The sequence below is a fragment of the Grus americana genome, chromosome 5 (genome assembly GCF_028858705.1).
Source record: "Grus americana isolate bGruAme1 chromosome 5, bGruAme1.mat, whole genome shotgun sequence".
Lineage (NCBI taxonomy): Eukaryota > Metazoa > Chordata > Aves > Gruiformes > Gruidae > Grus > Grus americana.
In genome coordinates, this window is record NC_072856.1 from 48,077,267 (window position 1) to 48,099,082 (window position 21,816).

Sequence of the window (21,816 nt, forward strand, 5' to 3'; positions counted from 1 at the left end):
ACCCATGTCAAGGAGTCTTATGTAACAAAAAAATTTTCCATGTGGACAGCACTACCAATTGCCACTATAAAGATCTGTCCATGCATTTACACGAACAGTGATTTCGGAGCCTTGTGGGGCTCCCCCTGCTTATTATTCACAACTCACTCTACTTTTTGCTTTTCATTTGTCTGTTATGAAAAACACATATGATTTCTAAATGATTCAGGTTTTCTTCCTTTCCTTAACACTTCCATTTATCTAGGCAAGGGATGACCAATTAAACATTTGTGCACTTTATTTCCTCAGACAACTGCTAGGGCTAACGAATACAACATGATTACTATGGAATGAATTGCTGGAGCATGGATAGAGCAAATAATGATAAAAAAAAAAGAAATATGCTAGGTAGTTCAGGAGAAAGCCAGCAACTCCAGGAATCACAGCTTAGATCTGCTTGGGTTTATTGATTTCAAGTCAGTATTAGGGCCATTATGGCTTTTCCCGTGCTTTGACCATACTCATACATTCACGTACCAGTCTCAGAAGAGGTTAGTGGATCAAGAACAACACAGCATGAACGCAGACTTCCCATACTTCACACCATATACCCCTTGAAAACTACAATCTTTGAGCAGGACAAAGCAGAGGATCCCAAACCCATCAGATTTAGTAACCTAAATTGGAGGCATGTCACTAAAAAAATAAAGGAAAAGAGGTGAAGGAAGCTCTATAAAAACAGAAGTAGGCCACACAATACGATAGACTGCACCAGCAGAGCATGTAAGTTAAGATAAATGCTCACAGCATGAAGCTTAGCACTATACCAGCCACTATAGGAGCAGGCACCTTATGACCCAGCCCCTGGAAAATACAAAGGCCCACAGACTCATTACAAACAGAACAATGGTTTCTGCTACTCTTCCAAGATAGGATAATCAGCGTTAGCACTGATGTGACTGCTTGCCTTTAAAGCAGTGTCAGGACTAGAAAAAGTCAAGGAATTCTGACAAGTCAAAAAAAACCCAACCAACCACCAAAAAACCAAAAGCAAACCAAACAAACAAAAAACCCAAACAACCAAATGTTTTTTCTGAGAAACTTTATAGGAGGAAGAAGAGAGAAATAAGTGGTTTGCCACACTGAACAAAGACAAATGAAAAGCCCAGAAATGTTACATGATCAAATTTCAAATTTATTTCTTTCAAATAAGAAGTTCTGAAAAAATATAAGGAAGAGGCTGAAAAAAAGCATACATGGAAAGCACTGGAAAAAAGAAGTTACAAAAATATAAGGAACAGAGACTGTCCAGATGAATGGAAAAACCCAGGAACTGCATGGTAGATGTTAGCAGCGTGTTCATCCTAAATGCAGGTAAGAGTGCCTTTTTTGTTAAAATCTCTAGATTTTGCTAAAATCTCTGCACACTCTCAAACAAAAAATATCTACTTTTTTGCCTCCAAACATCAAATCCAAACTGAGTTGCAGGCCTTATGATATTTCAGAACATGTAGTCTTTATTGGCAATAAAAGAGGTCATTACTAAGCCTAGAGTCTAAGAAAAGCTTAAATACAGAATGGAATTAAAAATAGGCTAGTTGTGCCAAAGTCCATATAGCATTACGGTCTGCTAGCTATCTGACATACGTGGTAAAAGTAAACACCTGCTTTCAAAGATGTGACCACTGTCTACTACGTGAGACAATGCATAACTTGCATATGGGTTATTACTTAGTGTGACTGAAATTTTTTACAAAAAAGAACATCACATTATTTCCTTAAAAATTAAGTAAAAATAAGCTAAGTTATGTTAACTGAAAAGATAAAAGTAACATTTATAGAGAAACTTTCTTCTTTACACAAAGAAAGCTTTGATTAAGCTAAGAGACCAGAGTAAATACTGGACGAAGAGAATGTGGAACTTCATAATAGCTAAAAAATATTGCCACCTATTAACTGTTCTGTAGTTCACCACAAAACTTGGTCCAGAACTTAAGGTGGCACGTGCCTTAAGTCACAGTTTGCATAAACTCCTTATCTCCATTTCTAAAATAAATGGAAAGGGTACAGTAAACCCCAGTCAAGCTTACCTGACTGTTCTTGTCCATCAGTTGGTTGATAGTTTCATTTTGTTTTTCCACCTCACGATCCAGTTTCTTACATTTCAGCTTCCATTGGCGGATGGTTTCCTGTGCTCTCACCTTCAGATCGTCTCTTTTTTTCTCAATCTCCAGCCTGAGTGCCTCTGAATGCCTGAATTCAGTGAGGTACCGCTCTGCTTCCTTGGTGCTCTCTTCAACCTGTTGAGCTAACTCAGCAGACTGGAGTTCAGTTTGTCTACGTCCATTCTCACAAGCCTTGTAGCAACTCTCTATCTCCTTTAGCTGGTCCAGCATTTTTTCCTGCTGTTTCTCCCTGTTTTCCAGATCAGATGTTAACACCTGGAATCATCACAGCAAAATATGAAAATTCCAACTCAAGATATACAGTATGAAACATTATCAAACAACATACAGTGATGTTAAATCACATTTCTATCTAAAATATGAATAGCATAAAAGATCTCCTTGTCTACCAGGGAAAGCCCTGTTAGCCCACAGAATCTCCCCCTCTACAATGGTAAAGAACTTCAACACAAGGTATAAAAAAGACACGGTTACTCTATCCTGTATTTTACTTTCTGCATTTGTTCCTCTTCTGGTTGTTCTTGTTATTATTTATATTTTAAGTTTGAGAAGGAATCATCGACCAGGATCCTCATATGTTACATACTAGACAAATATGGAATAAAACAAATAGTAAGTTGTAAGGAGATGAATATAAACAGATGAGAGGAAAAAGAAAATTGGTAAAGAAATAATAGCATTCACCAAAATGAAAATAATCTATAGCATATGAGCTAGTTGTTACCCAGTTTTATGCTGGTTACTTTTATGGAAGCAACATGCTGAATAAGTGTAGTTTGGCAAGCACTGATGAATACAAAGAGAATAGAGCAGCTTGGTAGATGTTTCTAGAACAAAGTGTAAAGATGTTTGAAAATGTAGCAAGCATATTTGAGCCAACATTAGTTGACCTTTCAATACAGAATGAAAAAGGAGAGAATGAAACTACACATTTTAAAAATAACAAGCCTATCTCAAATCTGATGATACGTCTCAAGACAGTCTCATAAGCAAGTCAGGAAAAACATTCTCCATATACCTTCTGCAAGGGCATATTCAGAAACCAGTTATTGAAGCTTCACTACTAAAACTGAATTTTATTAAGATCATGATGTAGAATTTCACATTAGTATTCTGTATTTCAGGCCTATTTAGACTGCTTTCATACTATTTAGTATTTCCATTAATGACTTAGATGAATTTAATAGGCCTGCTCTGTAGTCAATGATATTATCAAGCTTCAAGGAATGGAAGTACTTTAGAGGAAAGGATGAGATTTCAGAACAACTGCAACAAATTGGAGATGTAGTTGAAATAAACAGGGTGCAATTCAGAAGGGACAAGGTAAAAATACCTTGCCTAGGAAAAACTAAGCAACTTTACAGATGCACATAGAATGACTATTTAGACAAAGGTCCCTCCATAAGGTTGGAGGGCAGCGGGCACATGGCTTGGGTTTGATGGTTGGGGTTTTTTTTTTCCCCTCCCCTCCAAACCTGGCCATTACCTCCTGGAAGGCACTAAATTGTATTAGTCTTTTCAGGATAGCATTTGCTGTCCCAGAAAGATGACAGGAATGGACTGGTGCTAGAGACAAGAACAATCAGTCCAGCTTGCTACTTGTATCCATGATGCAAAACAGGAGTAGGATTATCCACCGGACAATCAGTTGCTCACCTGTATGATGAATATTCCTGCTCTAGACACAACTGAGATACAGATAATAAAACAATAGGTAAACACATTATCGAATAGTCAGGAGTAAATCTTACACAGGTGGCAAAATGAAAACATAAAAGTATTTCTAGATTTACAGTTCTACACATTAGAAAAAAACTCACATATATTTTGCTTCACTATTATTTAAACATGCATTTTCAAGCTCACCAGGCAGAATGACCAGGCCTAACATTGCAAAAAGTCTTGATTCATAAGACAAAGCAACCAACAAAAAAAAAATCCTCACAAGTTACAACTAGCAAAGTTTTATCAGAACAAGCTTAATTTCAAATGAAAACAGATTACAATACCTCTTTAAATGTAAGGATTTAAATTCTGAATGTAGCAGAAGTTAAAAATAACCCAATAAAATACACTCAGATATTATATTTAGCCTTTCACAGTTTTTCTAAAATAGGTCATCATTTTTTCAGTCATGTGATTATACATGCTATTATCACTTCCCATTTCATGTCTTTCTGAAGACATCATAGAGGATGTCAGCCTAAATTGATGTACTATTCAATTCTGCATCATTAAATAGTTGTTTATGTATAATTTCCCCAGAGAACACACTTCATTAATACAACTAAGGCTCCCACAGACTATACCCTAATTTTCACATTCCTATCTTGGATCTTACCCTTCTAGGAAATTCAGAATGTAAACATTTTAAGGATTTCTAGGAGACAGGAATAGAGAGATGTGATTGTTTGTTTGTTTGTTTTTAAATATTCATCCAATTTTCTCCTCAGTTGTGACTGCAGTAAACAATAGTTGGATAATCTAAGAGAAAGGACAAGCAATGTCAGGAGGTTGTACTTATTAGAAAAACAAGAAAAAAAATTACATTCCTTGGACATCTGAGTGTCTCTTCCAAGCAAGAAATCACTAAACCTGTGATTCAAAAAAAAATTCTATGCAGATGAGAAGCACTGCCTTTATAGATTAAGACTTCAGATTCCAAGGAGCATCTAGTGTCTTTGGTGGCTGAAGGTCAGTCACCCAGAGAACTCAGCAAGCTGCTTTGGATGCACTAGAAGCACAAAAATATTCTGTGACATACGTTACAACAGTATGGAGGGTTCTGACAGAAGTAACCCAAGATATTCAGAACAGTTTGTTGCTAAGATATATTGTATATATACGTACAGCAATTTTTAGCATGTTTTCCATTGCTGTTACTATAGAAAATCCTGATTATGGCATGTTGTCTCTTCTCAGTCTTTACACAAGACAATTCTGGGTCCCAATTTGTCTAACTTGATTAATTGTATTGTTGCATTTTCATAGTTCCACTGCTACCAGAACCAAAGGGAAGGTATTAAAATACTCCTGTCAATTCATTTGCCACCAACATAACATTAGATATTAAAGCTAGGAGGAGAGTATTTGAAGATATTATTATAAAAAAGAGAATTATGTTTGTGGAAGACTTAAAAATGTCATTAAGATCAGTAACTAAATCCTGGGTTACATCATATTAATGCTCTAGAGATCTGAATGCAAGTATTATTTTCAAAACTGACTAAAGTTTGTATCAGTCCTCAGACTGCAACACCACCACCACAGACATTTCAATTGACAGGCTCTGGCTAGAGATGACACAAACTCAAAAACAGATGCAACATTTGCCCCAACTAAAACAGTTGTGCATTTCAGTTTCTACATATCCAACATCACAATATGTAATCTAGCTTTCAACTTTCATAAGAAACTGGAAGCAGAGAGAAAGGCCAACATTTTCCAGTTAGAGCCTAGTTATTTATCTGAAGTGTAAACTAATCACCACAGACACTAACATGCGATTCTACCACCATTCCAGTAACTTGTGTAGCTTGGACTTCTAGTCCGTAGCTTGACGACGCATATCATACCTTTGACCTGCATTTTCAATACCTAATTTAAAAATAAAATCACCACAAACTGCAAAACAAAATTCATTCTAGGTATAGAAAACACATCACAGTGTATTCAGTGCAACATTCCTTAACACTTTCATGAACATTTAAAATGCAAGCGAGGATTACTCATTTGCTGCAACTTACAGAAATAACGCCTTACATCACAGTTATGTGCAAACATTCTATACTAATAAGAATACAGAAAGCCACGTTTCACCACACTAAGTACATTAGTCACCTAAAGTGGATCTATATGTATTTTTCTCCCTCCTCTCTTTTTTCTACCCTGTATCTCAGCAGTGCAAGTCACCAGATTCTACTGCTATGTAATCATACTGGTTGTCACTGATACTGTTTTGAACAATGCTATCCAAACCATACACCTAATTATTTCTCTAACTCCTGAACACAGACCTCTCTTGGCAATCCTATTATATCTAACCATCAAGAACTATTAATCCAGAAGCACAAATACTGTGAGTTGAATAAAAGATACACATACATTCAATCAGTCAAGAAGTAATATTTACATTCAGTAAAAGGTACATTGCACAAAATCAATTTCTTAAAGTGATGCCTTCTCCATGTTTTCCCAAAACTTAAACTACTATTCATTCTGACAGGTAGTGGTTTATGTAAATAGAAGATACAGCTAAAACACCTCTTCCCCCTACCCCCCGGTTGATATGTTATTTTAGATAGAAACATTATCAAAGTGAATAGCATCTGTACATTTTAAATCTATCTGTAGCACTGTTTCAGCATTTGAACTCGACTGACATGGTGATACAGGCTGGTCTGCAAAGTTTTGATTTCTCTTATTTTGTAAGAATATATCTTTAAATTTAGTGTTAATTATTGATTTTTGGATAACTTAATTGGCTCATATAATGAAAATAATTGGCTAAGTTTCATCTTTAGAGGATGAAAAAGCCATAAAATGAATTTTAATGAGGATAAGATCTTCATCAATCTTCATAAGACTGAAAGACTTCTATTACTGAAGAATTCTAATCAGAAATAAACAAATCAATAACTTTGCTAAAATATTTTAAATTTTTTGAGGGAAACTGACATTCTGTTGTTACGCTCTACTGGACAATATTGTAAGACTACTTTGACCTAATTAGAATGAGAAGTAATTAGTAAATCAAACAATGTCACAAGCATAAAAGTCTAAACATGCTTATGAATAGAGTATTTCATATTTATAATTTGTGCACTTTGTTTATTTCATAGCCATAACGGTCAGGTCATAATAGTCAGCCATAACAGCCCCATATCTATATAGTCCCATGCAGAAAAATATATTTAAGATAGTTGCATACATTTGCAAGATCTTACAGAAGCACCCTCAGGTAAACTACAGCAATGGAAATAAAAATTTTCTCTATTAAATTAAAAAACTAATTTAAGATTGAACTCACTTCTGAACATGAGTTTAAGAATGTGATTATAACGTTTTTCATCCTCTCCATTTTACATCATATTGTGAGGTTATGGCAACTGTCAGGGACTAAATGTACAACACATACAATTCAAGTTGTTGAAAACAATGACATTTAAATAAATCAAAAGAAATTTCTAGTATCACATGTACACCAGAGGCAAGTGCAGTTACATCCTCCCCACTAACCAAAGATTAATTACACTCAGGTCAAACACGACTGGTCATTTCCAGCTGGGAATCAGACTATCTGATAGGAGCAGCTGTTAGAACAGGCTTGATAAAACGCTTTGTTACTACGTAAGTTTAGATATTCACATCCTTGCATTCCTTGATGTCTCATTAAAAGAAAAACACACCAGCTATTTTTCCTGTTACTGCCTCTGTAGGAGAATGGCAGTGGGAAGCAGATAAGAAGTACAAAGTATTTTCTGTTGAGATAATTGGGGAAGTCAAAGATTTCTAACTCAGAGCAATGACAATGACCCCAGCTGAGCACTCTTCCATCAGTATTTTCACAGAGCAGGAAATTAGTATTAGAACATCATTCTGACCCTCAAGAAAGCATGTTCTACAAGCAGAAGTTTAAAAAAAATAATTGGTTTTCTATGTGTCTTTATCCCATTAACTCCCGCCACCAAAGTAACTGGAATTTCTCAGGCCCCACGAAGCAAAAAACCAGCAGGTTTCAGGTTAGTCTGCAGTTGTATTGGCCAGCTAGAACACAAATGCTGATGGGCATCAGTTCTGCCTGCCTTACCCGCTACAGAAGCACTCTAGGTCTTTTTAAATCTGTTCAATGACTAGTTTTCATAAAGCATATAGGAACTTATTTGAGACTTTGATTTTTTCCAAATGTAATTTGATGTATTAGTTTGATTTAAATCAGCACAGAAGTTGACAAGGGAAAAGAGCAGCAGAAGTTAACTGAACAGTATAGTCCTGTAAATCTATGAAAAGACAAAAAAAATCCTTCTTTTGAATTTCTGAAGTGACACAACACCATTTCAAAGAAAAGTACCTTCATTAGAAAAATAAACACAAAATATAAACCTCCCAGCTTACTGAATGCCCCAATAAAAGTACAACAAATTTTAAGTACTTGACTACTGAAATCCCACAAAGAGTTTTGCAAATATCCTCATTTCTCCTCACATTCATGAAAGACAGTAGAAAATAGTTACTGTTCAGGAATCTTACTACCAAGACAAATCTAGACAAGATCCAAAAATACAGAGATGTCCTATCTTCAATAACAAGGCTCCTTATATCTCATTTCATGTTCAAGGTAAGTCTTCTAACTAAAATTCCAGTGTCGGAAACTGCTGCTATTCTTTTCACAGAGAAAGTAGGTGTTTAGCATAAATAAGAATACTAACTAATATTTACTAATATAGTAAGTATTATAATATTATATGGCATCTAATTGCTAAAAAAGAACAGTTATGATCTATTTTTGTTACTCTACTGCACTCTCTCATAGAACAAGGTATCCCAATTTGTTTAAAGTTAAACTTTAGTTCTGAAGCATGATGGAATGGGGAATAAGGAAGCAAATACTAACTTATAAAAGTAATTCCAGAAACCAATATTAATGGTAACTGCTGATAAAATCAGATCACCTTTTCTTTGCACATGGGGAAGAGAAGTAATCCAAACCACGAATTCGTAGGGAACAGCAAATACCTTTTTTGGTTTATTAACCACATGGGAGAGAAAAACCTCTGCAAACTCTGATCACCTTTCAAAGCTATTTATAGAATAAACTAAGAGCAGCATGACAGTTATTCTTAGTTTTAAAGGCTATTCCCTAACCTGGCATATCACCTGCCTTAAATACATGGGAAATTATTAAAAACAAACAAAAAACAACAAGACAGACAACTTACCTGTATGTGCATTACAAGCTGTGCTTTCTCCTTGTCCTTATGCTCTATGCATCTCTTTAGTTCTTCTACCTCTGACATTACAGCATTATGACTCAGCTTTGCTTTAAGGTCCAAAATATGTTTCTCCAGTTCTTGCTTCTCTGTCTCATATCTTTCAGCTACTATAGAATAGTGAGAACAGAACAATAGGCCCAGGAGAAACACCAACTTGTGGTAAATTATTTTTTTCTCATTTCTCTTCTGGCAACTTTCTACATCTATTCTACATCTACTGATTTTGATCAAAGTATCTGTGAAAAATGGCTATACCTATATCATAACCTTTGACTGAATGAGATAGTATTTCTGTTTATCCAGTCATTTTATGGGGATTTCCCCCCCTCTTTTTTATTTTCTTCTTCCCCAATTAAAAAACCCAAAACAAAATCAAAACTTGATAACAAAATAGGATGGAAGAAAATGGGGAAATTCTGCTGTAAATGAAACCTGGCCACAAACTTCAAGGCCAAGATTTTATCCCACCAGAGTAATACTTCCTGATTTGGAAGTCACATTATCTGTGAATTTTACGTCTGAATCCTACAACTACAATAGAAATTCTTGATAAGAGTAAGCTGTAAATTTCATCAACCAGCAATTCAAAGGTCTTTAGTCATAAACAACTGCTAGAGGCAAAGAAACTCTCCATTCATATTCATCCCATGCATCTTTGAAGAAACAGAAATGATACAGTGAGGAAAAACATAACTGCATAAATTATATATTTATATGTGTATATCTTAATAGTTCCAGTACATTTTTTTATTTTCTTCATATTTTTACAACAATTTTGAATTATAATTATAAAACAAATGGAAAAATTAAAATACGCTTTCATTAACATGAAAGGCATATTGTTTCAAATAAATTCACTTTTAAGCAGATACATTAACATGACTGGAGAAAAACTATTGAGATGAATATTTTGTGTTACATTTCTGAAGCTAAGCCATGTACAAAATCTAGCCATTTTCCAGTGCTCTGTATGAGATTTGTAAAACAGAGTCAGAGTCCTGTTTTAATAACCAAGATAATTCAGCAGCTGAAGTATGAAAATATAAAAATACATCATTAACCAAACCAATTAAACATTCACAGACACACTGGACTTGGAGTCACTATTCCTCTATTATCTTGAGTAATACATTTCTATGTTAATAAGGAGAAAGATAGAGACTTCCTCTAATGCCTTTTCGATTATGTTTGAAAAGTTTAAATACAGACAGATAACTAACAATATAGCGAAGACCTTGCTAAAGTGGTAATTTAATATGCAATTACATCTTGAAATTGTTTAAAGTATTTTTCTTCTAAATGTCATTGTTCCATCTCTAAAATTCTAACATACTGCAAACAGAAGCCCTGACTGCATCATACTGGAAAATTTTCTTAACTTCTCTGGAACATGTTGCTACCCCTTAGAAATTCTACCAGAAATTCATCAGTCTTATTAACCAGCTATGTAAGTGACTTTTGCTATAACTTTCAAGATGGCAGAATTTAACTGCAAATGGACTGTAATGTCAAATAATCTCAGAAAAAGTATTTTAAAATATTTCAAATGTTTTTTCTGTAAAAACACTATCCACTTTGCTGAAATTGTCTCAATCTTCATGTGTTTTAACCATGCAACTCATGGTATTTTATCCTAAATTTTAACAATCATTGCTATTTATTTGTTAATATTCAGGTGTCAGTACTTATTAACTTAAAGCTGAGGAGTTAAATGGCTGTTTTGTTGAAACAGTATAAGAAATAGACTGCAACTCAAAGACAGAATTAATGCCCAGGCTAACTAATTTGCAGGCCTCTGGTGGAAAATATGAGAGTTGTACCTGTTCTAATTCTCCTGTCATCATCTTGTACATCCTGGTAGCTCTGGGGGTGCATAGCAACATGTGAAATTTGATGTTGCAACTCTACACGGTCCTCTTCTGCTCTCAAAAGTTGGGAACGAAGATCCTCAATCTAAAATGCATGTACAAGTATCAAATATTTAATAAAATCCAGAATGAAAGGGTAGAGTACTTTTATTAAACACTACAAAAACCAGAAAAGACTATATAAGTAATATTTATAAATAAATCTCAAGAGTACCACAGATGGTAAACAAAGAGACAAATTACTCCCTAATTCTAGGCCACAAAGTGATTATTCAAACTTGAAGGAAACATTTAAATTTGTTATGTTGACCACAGATGTACATTAATTTCTCTAGACCAAACAAAATGCTACCATTGTATATGTTGCAATTGTCTTTTTACATTGCTAGCGAAAATATCTATACAAATTTAATAAGCAATATATTTTATTGCAATTCTAGTCATTAAAAATAAAATGTACTTATTCTTAAGAAACATAGGGGCTTTCCACATTTTTCCTTTTTATCATATACAGTTTAGTGCCTACAAAGAAGACATTGTATACAGGAAAATAAAGAAAATGACATGCGAAAACTAAATTGAAGGAAAAGATCTCTAATTCATATTACCCATATGTGATATAGCATTATATTCCACGCATAGTGAGCCTTGGCTGCAGTGACCACTAAATGGTGGAATTCAGGATCCTCAGGGCAGCGAGGAGGGCACACAGCAAGCTCACTACCCTGGACTGCAGGAGAGCAGACTTTGGCCTCTTCAGGGATCTGCTTGGTAGAATACCATGGGACAAAGCCCTGGAAGTAAAGAGGGGCCCAAGACAGCTGGCTAATATTCAAGCATCACCTCCTCCAAGCTCAGGAGCGATGCATCCCAGCAAAGAGCAAGTCAAGCAAAAACACCATGGATGAACAAGGAGCTCCTGGGCAAAGTCAAACAAAAAAAGGAAGCCTACAGAGGGTGGAAGCAAGGGCAGGTAGCCTGGGAGGAATGCAGAGAAACTGTCCAAGCAGCCAGGGATCAGGTTAGGAAAGCCAAAGCCCTGATAGAAATTAATCTGGCCAGGGATGTCAAGGACAACAAGAAAAGCTTCTATAGGTATGTCAGCGATAAAAGGAGGACGAGGGAAAATGTGGGTCCCCTCCAGAATGAAACGGGTGACCTGGTTACCCAGGATATGGAGAAGGCTGAGGTATTCAACGACTTCTTTCCCTCAGTCTTCACTGGCAAATGCTTGAGCCACACTGCCCAGGTCACAGAAGGCAGGGACTGGGAGAATGCAGAACCGCCCACTGTAGGAGAAGATCAGGTTTGAGAATATCTAAGGAACCTGAAGGTGCACAAGTCCATGGGACCTGATGAGATGCATCCGCGGGTCTTGAGGGAACCGGCAGATGAAGCGGCCAGGCCACTCGCCATCATATTTGAGAAGTCCTGGCAGTCCGGCGAAGTTCCTGCCGACTGGAAAAGGGGAAACATAACCCCCATTTTTAAGAAGGGTAAAAAGGAAGACCTAGGGAACTACAGGCCGGTCAGTCTCACCTCCGTGCCTGGCAAGATTATGGAGCAGACCCTCCTGGAGACTATGCTCAGGCACATGGAAAATAAGGAGGTGATTGGTGACAGCCAACGCGGCTTCACTAGGGGCAAATCATGCCTGACAAACTTGGTGGCCTTCTATGATGGGGTTACAATATTGGTGGATAAGGGAAGGGCAATTGACATCATCTACCTGGACTTGTGCAAGGCATTGGACACTGTCCTGCACGACATCCTTGTCTCTAAATTGGAGAGACACGGATTCGATGGATGGACCACTCGGTGGATAAGGAATTGGCTGGATGGTCGTACTCGAAGAGTTGTGATCAACGGCTCAATGTCCAAGTGGAGAACGGTGACGAGTGGTGTTCCTCAGGGGTCGGTACTGGGACCGGCACTGTTCAACATCTTTGTCAGAGACATGGACAGTGGGATCAAGTGCACCCTCAGCAAGTTTGCCGATGACACCAAGCTGTGTGGTGTGGTGGACACACTGGAGGGAAGGGATGCCATCCAGAGGGACCTGGACAGGCTGGAGAGGTGGGCCCATGCGAACCGCATGAAGTTCAACAAGGCCAAGTGCAAGGTCCTGCACGTGGGTCGGCGCAATCCCAAGCATGACTATAGGCTGGGCGAGGAATGGATTGAAAGCAGCCCTGAGGAGAAGGACTTGGGGGTATTGATTGATGAGAAGCTCAACATGAGCCAGCAGTGTGCGCCTGCAGCCCAGAAAGCCAGCTATATCCTGGGATGCATCAAAAGAGGCGTGACCAGCAGGTTGAGGGAGGTGATCCTGCCCCTCTACTCGGCTCTTGTGAGACCCCACCTGGAGTACTGCATCCAGCTCTGGGGGCCCCAGTACAAGACAGACATGGAGCTGTTGGAGCGAGTCCAGAGGAGGGCCACGAAGCTGATCAGAGGGCTGGAGCACCTCTCCTATGAGGACAGGCTGAGAGAGTTGGGATTGTTCAGCCTGGAGAAGAGAAGGCTCCGGGGAGATCTAATTACAGCCTTCCAGTATCTGAAAGGGGCCTACAGGAAAGATGGTGAGGGACTGTTTATCAGGGAGTGTAGTGACAGGACAAGGGGTAATGGGTTCAAGCTGAAGGAGGGTCGATTTAGATTAGATGTTAGAAAGAAATTCTTTACTGTTAGAGTGGTGAGGCACTGGAAGAGGTTGCCCAAAGAGGTTGTGGAGGCCCCATCCCTGGAAGTGTTTAAGATGAGGTTGGATGAGGCTTTGGGCAACGTGGTCTAGTGGAGGGTGTTCCTGCCCGCAGCAGGGGTGTTGGAACTAGATGATCTTTGAGGTCCCTTCCAACCCAAACCATTCTATGATTCTATGAAATTCAAAATAGTAATATCGCCAACTCAAACTTCTGCTAGATGCACAAGTCAAACAACTAATGCTAACCGATAAGAGTATGCCAATTGCCCCCTCCCTATTTATTTCAATCTTTTCGCCAGCTCCTCTGAAAGAAGAAAGGATTAGAAATGTTTAGGAAAAAGGACATTTCTCTAAAGATATAATCCAGGTTCCTGCAGCTTTCAGATTTAATCCTATCTGCATCAATAGGTGTTGTTTAGAGCACACTTTAGATAGTTTTTCAGGTGTTTGTTCATTATATTTTTTTATCATGTTAATATACAATACAGCAAATATTTCTGTCACTGGTTTATCTGAATTCACCAATTATAGCATGCGCTCTGCATACCAATAATTATTAATACAGAAGTTGTTCTAAATCATGCTATGAAGCCCAGTTACTAATAATGTGTTTATGTACTTAAAAAGGGCCATAACTACTACCACTACTATAATTATTATATATGAACATATACGTGTAAAAGTTTGGAAAGCCAAAAAAGTATAACAAGAGCTCAGTCCACATATTTTAGATTCTTTAACCTGTCTTTCTGTATCTCCTTCTTCTCTTCCCAAAACAATGTTATCAGAGTACAAGATAGGAAGATTAAGCAAAAAGACTCAGACACAGCCTAATACGAAAACTTCAGGATTCTCGCCACACCAAAGCAGTTACCTGATGCAAAAGAGCTTCTCTACTGACTTCTGATTCATTCAACTTTTTCCGGGACTGCTCCAATTGCTGCTCAAGCTTTCATTACAGAAGACAATAAAGAAAAGCAATGTATGCATCATAGTACAAAAGTGTATTTTAATTATTTAGTTCTGGCACAAATTAATCGATATAAGCATCCATTTAAAACAAGGTATAATATACACAATATTCTTATTTGTCCAAAATCTTAAAGCAAACTTTCATTTGTACTAAATCCCTGATATATTTAAATTACATAAAGAGAATTTTACTTACTGTCTATAATTTTTGTACAATATTCTATATCACATGGAGATACAAAGTGGTATATATAGTCCAAAACAAAAAAACTTGAAAACAAATTTTTGCAGGGTTAAAAGTAAAAGAAAGGAAAATAAATTTTTTAAGACTTTCAAAAAACATTGTTCATGGATTTGAAACTCAAATTAAAATGAATAATGACTTAACATTTCAAGTCACCTTTGTTACATATTTTATTCAGAAAAGTGTTAAAGATTACATGCATTGGTAGAATTGATAATTGGTAAATTCTGTGGGTTTTCTATGTTGCATGAAGAAGATGTATTTGAATTATTCTGGAAACAAGATGACTGAAAAATTGAAGTTCCCAGAATTTAATACAATCAGAATTTTTCCTAAAAATATTATATTAAGGGAATTTAAAAATATTTAATCAGAAATAGTCAGCAAACTGATGACCATTTAGAAAAAAAAAAAACCAGAAAACAAAAGCTACAAAATATTTTCTGACTTCTACCATAAATAGTTCAAAGATCCACGTGGAAATAAGTATCATTTTTGACAGCGGAAATTGTTATTGTAGAGATAGCAAATCTCAAAGAGGATGTCGAGAGGCTGGCAAATGGGCAAAGTAAACAGGACCAGCATTAATGGAATGGAGTAACGTAACATAAAACACTACGTAGACAGTTTAGCATAAAGGGCTATAACTTTCAAAGTATTGACAAAAAGGCTAAATTCGATGTACGAGGAAAAAAGCTAGAAAAAGTGTAATATGGCCCAAGCATCCTTCCAGAATAGAAATATAAGAAATCATTTTCTATGAACAGGAAGAGAGCAACATGGCAACAAATAATTCAGTAAGAGTAATTAATATTAACCACGGTGCAAAATAACTAGCATGTATTAGTTGCAGGCATGAAAAAAAGCTGCATCTTTGAGCTACTGCAAATAAGCAACCGCAGACTATGTGTCATTTCAGAGACAAATTAGAGAAAGAAATCAAGGATAATCCCCAAGTTATAAACTTGTCTGCCTGGCAGGATGGAAGAGTTGTTAGAAGTAACACACTATAACTAAAGAGTTTTAAAGAAAAGGCAAAAGTTCGGTATAGCTATAGTAACAGTGCCTCTGATGCAAAAACACCCCCTTGTTATCTTAAAGAGTAAAGAAAGTTTTTTCATTTTTCTGAAAGAGGAAGCATATACTGTAACCTATGACACTGTACACTTATTTAAAACCAAACAAGAAAGGAGAAAATTAAGTCTTACTTGGTTCTTTTCACTTTCATATTTCATAAGTTTATTTTTCATGAGTTCTTCTGTTTCATCTGCTTTAGCATCTTGCTTTCTTAAAGCCTTTAGAGGGAAAAAAATATATTGTGAACTTCATTGTAAAAGTTACAGAAGTCTTCTTTGTAAGTCTGTTAAAATGAAAGAATCTGCTGATACATTTAAGAAAGAAGACAAATGCTGTCTAATATTTCTACGTGAAGCCAATGTATATTGTTATGAAAAAATAAATATAAGTCCGTGCATACATAAACACACCCATGCACAGAACAGGGCCAAATACAAAGTCAAAACTAGCACTAACATCCTTGCGATGTATAGAGCTCCAGAAGCTCAAGGCTGACCCCAAACACTGAGATGAAGGTCTAAGCAGCTCAAGAGATCCCCTACAGATAAGATGCAAACACATCAGATGAAAATAATATATTCCCTAATATAAAATATGCATGGTATGAAATACAATGCACTGTAGTAAGGAAAACAGTACTATAAGGTTGTGTTGGAAGTCATAAAAGGAAAAAGTTATTTTTATCTGAATCTGGACAGATGTTTAGAATTACAGATTAAGACAGAATCAACTGAAACATTCCTGATCAAAAGTTACTGACATTGTTGTGCCTGACTCGGGGGGGAGGGGGGGGGAAATCCATGGGGACTTTTCCTGTCCCCCCCTCAAACTGAAGTATCTAAAAACATGTACATTTTCTAAAGTATCTTACAAAAATAAAATTTCCTTGAATATCAATTTCAAAATCTTTTCCATCTGCAAACCAACATTATTTGCAGAATACAGACAATCACTAGCAAAGGAATGCATTAGACATCACAGATGTTAATCACACATACAACCCGCAACACACACAACCCAAGTTCAGATATCTCAAGCCATAGCAATGTCATTGGCTCATCTTAAACATCACTTAGAAACACCAGCTAAGGGAGATCGCTAGCCATACTGATAGAATTTGCTGTGAATTTGAGTAACTGTGTTAATAAATCTTGTTTCTTTGCTGTGCAACATAACCAAGTGGTTTTCATACTAGCCACAACTCAGTTACAGACCTTAGCATACACCTTTTACTTTCATTCAATGTCACAAAGCATAAGTACATCTATTCCTTCAAGCACTACTTGGCTAAACCTGCAACAGCACAACAACAGAAAAACATAGTCTGTCCAGAAAGAAATGTCCTTTTCCCAATCTGTTCTTTCTGAACAGTATTTGTATTACATTTTCAAGGAATATCTCCTTAAACAAATATCCCTGAAATTTGCCCCTACAATTAGTGCAATTTCATTCAGTTTCTGAACATTCTCTCTTCACTGTACACTGGGGAACAATTTCACTGCATGAAAACAGAAGGCAGCTATTAATCAATCTCAGTGAAGCCAGGTATTCAGCTTTACAAGTTTTGCTTTTAAAAGTAGCCTTGTGGAGAAAATAAATGAATTTATATACTTATCTCAGTCTTATATCCTCACTTCAGGAAACATAAGGGTTTCAGCACAGTCTGAACTACTCTCTTGCTTGAACAGTTTATGCTAAAAACCAAGACTGTGGAAGATATTTATCATAACTATGCCACCGAAAATATTATGCTACATAAAGAATTATGCTTTTAATCTTATCGATTCATAATCAGATACTGTAAAAATAACCTATTTAAGATATTTCTCTAAGTATTCAATACAGATTCAAATCTATTATTCCGGTCAACTATAAAACTCAACACTGCACATAGACCCAACATGCTCCCATTTTACTCAAAAAGACTGGAGGGAAAACACCCAAAACCATACTTGAACCAAAAAAAAAAAAACCAACCAAAGATGATCATCACTTCAGTTAATACCATTATTGCACAAGGTCTTTTTTTAATGACTAGAAGTACCAGTTCAGAACATGTCTACTAGGGATATATGATGTGTCCTAACTGCAGTTGAGCTTTACTAGTAAAATTAGAAGCTCTGTTATATATAGTCAAATTATGCCCACATTATTTTTAGCACTAAATTAATAATTAATATAGGACCAAAAATGCATGTTTTCATGGCAGATTTTGCTAGAGATGTCAGCATCATAAGGAAAATGTTAACGATGGGCTGCAATTAGAAATACTAGGAAAAATTTCAAAGATTTCCCTACTGAAGGCAAAAAATATGTCTCTGCATCAGTAGTACATCCTAATTCCCAGAAGAAACTACAGAAAATAATATGCAGTTTCAACTTATCAGGATCATTGAATGATATTTAGGCTATTAAATAGCAATAACTTCAAACAAAAAGGCAGTCTTTCCTATCACTGATACTACAAATATGATGTTCAGTTTTATTATCTATATATTCTAAAAATGGCCCATGACCATATCATTTTTAAGAAAAAAAGCAGTTCGTATATATATCAGAGTTAAAATACTACAAAAAGAATGCAATATTACAATAAATAAAACATACCACATGTGCACTGCTTCAGCTGTGAAACACAGAATGAGAGAATCACAGAATGGGTTGGGTTGGGAGGGACTTTAAAGATCATCCACTTTCAACCCCCCTGCCATGGGCAGGGACACCCTCCACTTAGACCAGCTTGCTCAAAGCCCCATCCAACCTGGCCTTGCACATTTTGGGGATGGAGCATCCACAGCTTCTCTGGGCAACCTGCTCCAGTGCCTCACCACCCTCACAGTGAAGAATGTCTTCCTAATATCTACTCCAAATCTACACTCCTTCAGCTTAAAACCATTACCCCTTGTCCTATCACTCCATGCCCTTGTAAACAGTCCCTCTCCAGCTTTCCTGTAGGCCCCTTTCAGATACTGGTAAGCCGCAATTAGATCTCCCTGGAGCCTTCTTTTCTCCAGGCTGAACAACCCCAACTCTCTCAGCCTGTCCTCATAGGAGAGGTGCTCCAGCCCTCCCATCATCTTCGTGCCCCTCTGGACTCGCTCCAACAGCTCCATGTCTGTCTTGTACTGGGGCCCCCAGAGCTGGATGCAGTACTCCAGGTGGGGTCTCACAAGAGCAGAGTAGAGGGGCAGGATCACCTCCCTTGACCTGCTGGTCACACTTCTTTTGATGCATCCCAGGATATAGCTGGCTTTCTGGGCTGCAGGCGCACACATAGCTGGGTCATGTTGAGCTTTTCATCAACCATCACCCCCAAGTCCTTCTCCTCAGGGCTGCTCTCAATCCATTCTCTGCCCAGCCTTTGTGCTTGGGATTGCACCGTGCATTTTTCCAGTAGGTGCTAGGTAGGCAATCAATTAACCAATCAAAATGTCATTAAGAAATGGAAACATCTGGTCATCCACAGCTAGACAAGCATCAGCTGTTACTGGCAATTCAGAAACTACACAGGTAAAAGTTAATTATATGTTTTCCCTCCTTCTTGCAGTCCTTTTTAAATAATTCTCTCTCACTGGTTTATGCTACTCCTGTTTTTTCTCCACTAAAGGTTTCTCTATGTGAGGTTTCTCTTGGGAAAGAAAGGGCTAAAGAAAAAAAAAAACAAAACCAAACAAAAAACCAAAAAAACCCAAACATGTAAAGATCCAACTGATCTGATTTATTGTCTCTGAAGAAGGGGTTGGGGGAGTCAAACAGTCAAAAATGGAAACTAGGAAGGGGATGCTGAGGACATATAGAGTATATTAAACCCCAAAACTTCAAATAGATAAAATAATTTACACCCTGCTAGACTGATCTTTTTTCTTATATATGGGGAAAACTATGTGGAGGCTTCTGTAACAACAATTCTCAATCTTTCCAACTTATGAAAATCTTCCAATAGCAAATCATAACTTACTGCAATTTAAGCCCACTAGCTTTTCTTAGGGTTTGGGGTTTTGTTTGATGGTTTGGGTTTTGGGGGGGTTTTTTTGGTTTGTTTTGAAAGTAATGCACAGACCACAAACTGAAATTTGCTCTTTCAAAAGTAAGACTCATCAGTGAATTATATTCATACTAGCAGAAATAGACAAGCAGACCAACTTCATCCTATATTTTAAATACAGCAAAAATGTACCACATCCTAATCTGAATGAAAATTCTTTCCCTAACTTGCTACATTAGCAGCTAGTATGGGTCCAAGTACGCTACCTAGACATACCAGCCAGGCATTTAAAGACAGACTGCATAGATATTTCAGTGACAGAGATGTATGAGACTTGCTTATGTTGCAAGACAGAGGCAGATTCAAACTCCAATCAAAACAGAAACCATTAGCCACAGGTGGCATAGCACAGAGCCAAGGGGCAAGTATCAACGATGCATTAAAACATCCACATGGCTCAGAGCACAGATCAAGTTTGTTTGTCTAAAAAGTTCAGAGATAAAGACATGCACAAAGAGAATTTTCAATAACACTTTTGACCATCAGTCTACCCCACTCTCTGTTGAAAGTCCACCAGCCTCTTGCACTTCACCATATGTGCAGTGGGAGGCAAATAGAATCTAAATATCCAGTTGCATGAAGCAAAAAAATGCTTCCTGGCCTATCCAAGTTATTAGCTTGAGACATAATAACTATAGTCATTGCCTTACCACAGTCAGTGGGTTCAAAGTGTTCTATAAAGATGATTCTGTTCACCTAAAGCGTGCAAAGTATGAACACACAGACTCATTTCACCAAAATCCAGGAAGCCAAGCACAAGAATTAGTAAAGCCATTCAGGCTTTAAAAGCTGCATATAAAAGCTGTTTAAAATCCCTTTTTAAGAATACTTGAACTTGTTTTAGAAAATGGCTGCATAAATGCAAACAGTACAAGGTGATGTGTCTTCATGTTCAAAATAAAGCACTGAAGAATCTCAAAATAGTTTCAGTTCATAGAACAAATATATTTTGTTAAAGCAACCCATATATACATGTCAGTAGCACTGGCAAGATAAGTATATTTGTTCTCCTTTTTAATCAGAAACACGTTTGTATCAGGAATATAGAAGAAAGTGAAGATGTATGATTTGCATGAATTTGTTTGCTAATTGCAATTTTCTAATGTGCAGTAATTGCTGTTTAAACAGATAGTGTTTAAACACACCAATACACACTAAGTTACAAGATACATAAAAATGTAGAGAAAATAATTTTAATCCACCTACATGCAGCACAGACTACAGATTCAAAACAGTAATGAAAATTTAGATGATAAAGATGCTAAATTTTATATGTCAAGCTTTCTTTATGGTCAGTATACAACTTGATATCATCTTGGTTAATAATCAGTCTATGATTATAGTAAGTGCAATGCAAATAAGTTTGCATATCACATAAAAGATAGATAGAAAGACAAGATAGACAAGAGAAAGACCAAACGTATCATCATGTTCAGTTAGACTCTGAAAATATATAATTTAATAATTGAGATTTAGGAAGATTAGTCTCTTAAGACAGTAAAATACTGACAAGTAGTGGACATTTATGGACACTGCAATTTCCTTAAAAATAATAACTATTAATATTTAAACCTCACAAAATTTCTTAATTAAAAGTAACTACTGATCAAATCCAAAAGTCAAATTTTATTTTGTTTGGTTTGAAATGTATAACAGGCAAACTAATGAAAAAATTGTCTCATTAAATAGCCACAAATGCTTTAAATAGCATTTCTTTGTAAATCATTCAGGCCATATTAAATGACAGGA

The 21,816-nt window shown here is 36.6% G+C and overlaps 1 protein-coding gene across 1 annotated transcript in view; it reads right to left on the reverse strand.

Annotated features, from left to right (window-relative positions):
* Positions 1-21,816, reverse strand: part of CEP128 (centrosomal protein 128) — a 133,277-nt gene that overhangs the window by 81,041 nt on the left and 30,420 nt on the right. The window contains exons 9-13 of the mRNA XM_054826374.1: positions 16,154-16,240; positions 14,604-14,678; positions 10,978-11,110; positions 9,104-9,264; positions 2,070-2,420 (exon numbers count right to left, since the gene is read on the reverse strand). Of these exons, the coding sequence (XP_054682349.1) occupies positions 2,070-2,420; positions 9,104-9,264; positions 10,978-11,110; positions 14,604-14,678; positions 16,154-16,240 (807 nt within the window). The remainder of the gene's footprint in view (positions 1-2,069; positions 2,421-9,103; positions 9,265-10,977; positions 11,111-14,603; positions 14,679-16,153; positions 16,241-21,816) is intronic.